The sequence below is a fragment of the Anneissia japonica genome, unplaced genomic scaffold (assembly GCF_011630105.1).
Source record: "Anneissia japonica isolate Jap-2015-1 unplaced genomic scaffold, ASM1163010v1 scaffold2207_len539183_cov196, whole genome shotgun sequence".
In the NCBI taxonomy this organism is placed as follows: domain Eukaryota; kingdom Metazoa; phylum Echinodermata; class Crinoidea; order Comatulida; family Comatulidae; genus Anneissia; species Anneissia japonica.
In genome coordinates this window covers 375,722-381,721 of record NW_022699997.1, presented here as the reverse complement: position 1 = coordinate 381,721, position 6,000 = coordinate 375,722, and the positions used below count along the sequence as shown (strand labels likewise).

At 33.8% G+C, this 6,000-nt stretch overlaps 1 protein-coding gene across 1 annotated transcript in view; it reads left to right on the top strand.

Annotated features, from left to right (window-relative positions):
* LOC117103263 overlaps positions 1-6,000 on the top strand; it is a gene marked incomplete at its 5' end in the record, with an annotated part of 60,555 nt that overhangs the window by 18,782 nt on the left and 35,773 nt on the right. Inside the window, 5 exons of the mRNA XM_033243832.1 lie at positions 136-381; positions 1,461-1,703; positions 2,220-2,462; positions 3,964-4,212; positions 5,708-5,950. Of these exons, the coding sequence (XP_033099723.1) occupies positions 136-381; positions 1,461-1,703; positions 2,220-2,462; positions 3,964-4,212; positions 5,708-5,950 (1,224 nt within the window). The remainder of the gene's footprint in view (positions 1-135; positions 382-1,460; positions 1,704-2,219; positions 2,463-3,963; positions 4,213-5,707; positions 5,951-6,000) is intronic.

Below are 6,000 nucleotides of genomic sequence, written 5' to 3'. Positions count from 1 at the left end.
TATATATGTATATAAACAAAAAAAAAACAAAAAACAAATGATTGTTTTTTTATTTAGTTTTAGCACAGTTTTGAATTAATATTCTTGTAATTGAATTTAGTATGATACTTTAACAGTTGTATTTTTTAAATGTAGACAAAGAACCCCCTGTGATAGAAGACTGCCCTATGGATATAAATCTTAATACAAGTGCGAGCGTAAACTACACTGATGTTACCTGGACTGAACCTACAGCGATGGACAATTCGGGATCGACACCAACCTTAACCTCAACGCATTCAGTCGGTAGCAATTTTTACATCGGTGAAACAATCGTAACTTACACAGCTGTAGACGGATTTGACAATACTGCCACTTGTAACTTCACAATTAGTGTACAAGGTAAAATATAACTGCCACAATACTGTTTAATTTCAATAGCAAATTATTTCATTTATTTCATTCGTTTCATTTATTTCATTTGCCTTATTCGTTTAATTTGTTTTATCAATTCCATTCATTTCATTTATTCCATTCATTTCATTCACTTTATTCATTCCATTCGTTTCATTCATTTTATTATTTATTTATAGCGCCAGCGGGAGAAGGGGGGAATTTTCCACAGATAATGTTTCCCCCATCCCCCCCGCCATTTTCCTTTTCCCTCCCATTTTCCCTCCCCCACCCCAAAAAAGAATAAACCACAATTTGTAGGGAAGAAAGAAAATGATATATTTTCTACATATTAACTGTAGATTATCTATCAATAAAATTGATTAAATAAGCCTCTGAAACCTCTTAATTGTCATATTTCATTCAAATTTTGAGCAACACCTGACCACGCCCACTTTGGGCAACCCCCAGCATATTTTTCCCCCCCCCTAAAATTTTACATTGCGACTCATTGTCCCCCAACCCCCCAGATTTCAGACTTTGGCGCTGCCACTGTTTCATTCATTTCATTCATTTCATTCATTTCATTCATTTCATTCATTTCATTCATTTCATTCATTTCATATTCATCTTATCCATTTCATTCCTTTATTCATTTCATTCTTTTCATTCATCTTAATAATTTCATTTATATGATTCACTTCATTCATTTCGTTCTTTTTATTCATTTTATTATTCACATTTATTTTATTCATTTCATTCCATTCTTGCCTGCAAGTAACCATAACACCATAACCATAATGTGAAACTAATGCTTTATACCTACAATTGTAAATCGATATTATGATTTACAATGCATATGCGAGAAGAATATTCATCTGATTCATTTAATTTATCTCATTCCTTTATTTATCTCATATATTTTATTCCTCTGATTCTTTTCATTTACCTCATACGTCTCATTCACTTATTTTATAAATCTTTATTGTATTTACTTAATTTATTGAAATAGAATTGATTGTCGATTACTTTACTGATTATTGGAGCAACTGATCAGAAGATTGACTTGTTATGAATTTCATTCACAGATATTGAACCACCAACATTTGACTGCCAGGAAAGTTTCAATGTAAACACAACCATGAATTCCAATTCCACAAACGTCACATGGAGTTATCCTACATATATGGATAATTCATATAGAGATGTTAGTGTTATGGAAAGTCACCCTATACCAACCGTCTTGGTAATCGGAATCCATGAAATTACATACACCTTTACGGACATATACAATAACACAGACTCGTGCTCCTTCAACATAACTGTAAATGGTGAGTAATAGCATAGAGAGAATAGAAGTTCTATTTTCTCTATGGTAATAGTTATGTATAGTCATGTACACACCATCCACATACACATTGTATTAATACTGTAATATGATATCCTAAAGTATAAAACATGTTTTAATATAAGGTAAGTATAAAGCGTTCATTTAGTAGCCTATAGTGTAAGTGTAAATTAGATATACTGATATTAATATTATTGATTAAGATAATAGTATTAGTTTAGCATGCAAAACATTGCATTGTTTCCTTCCCTTATACTAATGATTGCCTACGTACGATACGATTACTGACGATGGTAGAAGCACGGCCGAAACATGTCTCGTTGGGGCTGTTAAGGCTACAATTACACAGAATTCAATATAGACTTTGACTATTACTATTACGATCTGTTGTGTTGTTTTTGAAAATTATTATTATTAATAATAATAATAATAATAATAATATGAACATAAAGCACAGTTTTTTATTAGCATAAACATTGCTTTATTCTTATTAACATAGATTTTGAAGATCCTGAAGTTACATTTTGCCCCGATAATGTGCACAACAACACTGAGCCTGGTCTGAACTACGCCAATATTACATGGATGATGCCGACAGCTGAGGATAACAGTGGTTTCTTTACGACACAGCAAACAGCAATGTCTGGCGACGGGTTTGGTATTGGGACTGACACAGTGACGTATACTTTTACAGATGCTAACTTGAATATGAATGAATGTACCTTTATCGTCAACGTAACAGGTGGGTACATTATATACATTTTTGACAATAATTGAATTCCATATAGTTGGTGTTATTCCATATCGACATAATCCAACAAATGGATGATTGAAAGTCTATTACACAATTTATTTAGCACTCAGAAAATGCAATGTTTACATAATATTTTTTTTTTACAAATGTCTATAATAAATATCTATGTTGGATTTATTTGGTGTAATCACCAAGGATAGCCCATGAAAGTCTAGAAGAAGACTTATTTCCAGTGGGTCCTTCTGGTGGTGATTGGGCAGTACACCGGGAGACAATCCCCTACTCTTTTCCGAAGAGTGTACTGCATTTTTTAACGTTCACATGGGCCATAAATACACACAGGACCAATGGTGTAAACGTCTGATCCAAAAGACGGTGCGCTATATGTAACTTGACCTGCAGCTGAAACACAAGGAGAGGCAGCGATGGGAATTGAACCGGGGACCTAGAGATATCCACGGTTCAGCGCACACATTGGCTACCACCAGATCAGCTGACTAAGCTAAGCTGCTCTTTCCTATAGCATTTTTTTTTATTCTTAAATACTTTTTTCGGCGTCTTCATACCATTGTCTCCATTGTCCGAACTATTGGGCTTAAATGAAAATATATACACATAATACATAGGTCTTATTTTTAAATTTAGACAAACTGTAAATTTCTTCAATAACATTTTTACATAACATTTCTAGAGCGCAAGCGCCATTGGACTTAAAGCGTGTGTTGTTTCAATTATTGTAAAATACAGCTGGATGTAGATTTTGTGTGATAGATGTGCTTTGATTTTTTTAATTTAAATGGGCCTAGACCTATTTCAAGAGATTAATGAATGCTTTCGCTTGATAAATGACAATAAAAAGAGATCATAGGCCAAAATAAACAAACTGTTACTCAGCTCTTTATTTCTCCTTTCACACCGAAACCTAGCCTGGGTTCCAGGCCCTAATTTTAGGTTACTCACTCTTTATTGCACTTAGTGCGCGCCATACCTAATTTAATTGGCGTCCCATACTCGATTTCTTTTTTTTCGAATTATTCCGTCTATAGTCACATGATTAAAAACTAATACAATAGTTTTTAATCATGTGACTGTTAATCCCTTTCATGTCACCTACACTTGGTTTACTATCTTATATTTATTTTTGTTCACTTGATCTTGAGAATGCGTCCATGATGGACACGAAACGTCGATCCTTTTTGTCAATAAATTTTGTGTTAAAGTTATATGGTAAACGTCTGTTGATTCGTATTCCGTCTATCTCTAAATTAACTTTCTCGTTGGTGGCGCTATCCAGAATGAGAAAAATAATAACAAATAAGAGACTTGTGGCAAGTCTAACCGAAACCATGACAGTTGAGTGACCGCTAAACAGGTCACATGAATAGAACTCACTGATGTTGAACTCAGGTCAGATTAACATAAACATTATCATTGCTAATCATGTTTGTATATTGTATATTATTTAGCTTTCAATATATTTCCTAATCAGATATCGAAAATCCCGAAATCACATGCCCGGCAGATGTAACCGTAGGAGCAGACAGCGGTGCACTTGACACATCAGTAACATGGAATTCACCATCAGCCAGCGATAATGATGACGTGGAGGTGCAGATAGTATCTGATGTGAATTACGTCAATGGAAGTACTTTTCAGATTGGCACAACTACAGTCACATACCAAGCAACTGATCCGAGTGGAAACACAAATTTGTGTAGCTTTAATGTAACTGTTGAAGGTAAATGAAAAAGGTGTCGGAATGTGAAATATAGCTGTGAATAAAAATAGATGTATAGATAGATGGATAGACACTCTAATAATCAGATGGCCGGACTGCGAATTGACGGTTTTGAGGAATTGACAAATAAAATTATCTAATTATTTGATATATAAATAAATATAATTATAAAATATTATAAAGATTATTTTAAAAATATAAATCTTGGTATTAAAAACATGCAAATTTAGGACAATGACGAGTAGCAGCAAAAGCGATGTTAAAGATGATGATAACGATGATGATGATTATTAAAAATATATTGATAATAATAAGAATGTTGGCAATGGTGATTATCCTAAGATGAGGACAATAATAAGGCAAAAAAAAAATTGCTGTGTTGGCCTTAAATGAAAAAATCGAGATCGTCGGTCTGTCGGTCGGGTTTTTTTTTTTTTTTTTTTTTTAGTATATTCTGAATAGGATAGGCCTGAAAAACTAGTCCCTATAATGAAGACCCTGGGTATGACCTCGTAACTAGAGTTGTAGCCACCACAATAGAACGATGGCAAACTTGCCAAATAAAAAAATATATTCAAAGTATATAAGATGGAATAAATACTAACCAAGTGTATATTGAGATAAATTTAACAAAAATAAATCAGTTTAAAGAAAGATTTATTTGGCTGCGAAACGTAAAATAATAATATTATGTGTGTCCGATTCACACGATCGTGCACGGGCATGTTGAGCAAAACCATACTGTGACTATTAAAAATTTCCAAACAAGCCCCCTCTATGTAAGACAATCAAAGTAAACTTCGAGAAAAAAATGAGACAAATATTTTGTTTATGGTTGGCCTAACCGTGACGAAGCTGAAAATGTCTAGCTAGGCCTTGTACCAGTTTCAAAGCGATGGCTAGATCTAAGCCTGTTTTTATTAATTGTCCAATATACCGTAAGGTAAAGAATACGATTTTTGATTCAAGCAACCATGTACAGTAGTAAAGACTAGGTTAGGCCTAGATCTGGCGTGGCTTCACAGTGCATCACGAGAGATCCGATGTTGTGTGCATATCGTCGTCATGCTCGGTTCTCAAAATTAGGCCTATGCCTTCTATTTTACCGATTTTACGTGTGCATAAAGGCCCGATGATGATGGTGATAGCAGCAGTGTTTCGATTGAGCTGCTTAAATCGTCTTCAGGAGAATAATAGCTGCAGAAGTTCCAAACAGGGATATGTGGATATGTGGTTGATATATATTGATTTTGCCATATAAAAAATGTTTATGATATTAATATTCTCAGTCAGGCTACATAAACACACAGAATAATGAATGACTAGCAAAAGTAGTCACACTATAAGAATATCTATCAATAACATTGGTATTACTTAGAAGCCTTTTCAAAAAGTGCTCTTTGTGCAAGATTGTTAATAATAATAATAATAATAATTTATTGGGAAACTACACTTTTGTTAACGATCATTCCAAAATAATTTCTTATGAAAATAGATATGGAGGATCCTGATATCAGTTATTGTCCTGCAAATATTACGCTGCCAACAGACGAAGGTGCTGGTGATCGAGTAGTGTACTGGACAGAGCCAACAGCAACCGATAATTCAGGAAATGTTTCTATTACTAGATCGCATACAAATGGCTCAACATTTGATCTTGGTGACACTACAGTAATGTATAATTTCTCTGACCCATCTGGAAATACAGCAACGTGTGAATTTACGGTAACAATAATTGGTAAGTGTTACAATTAATAGTAGAATTGTAGTAGAGGTATAAGTTGGTTG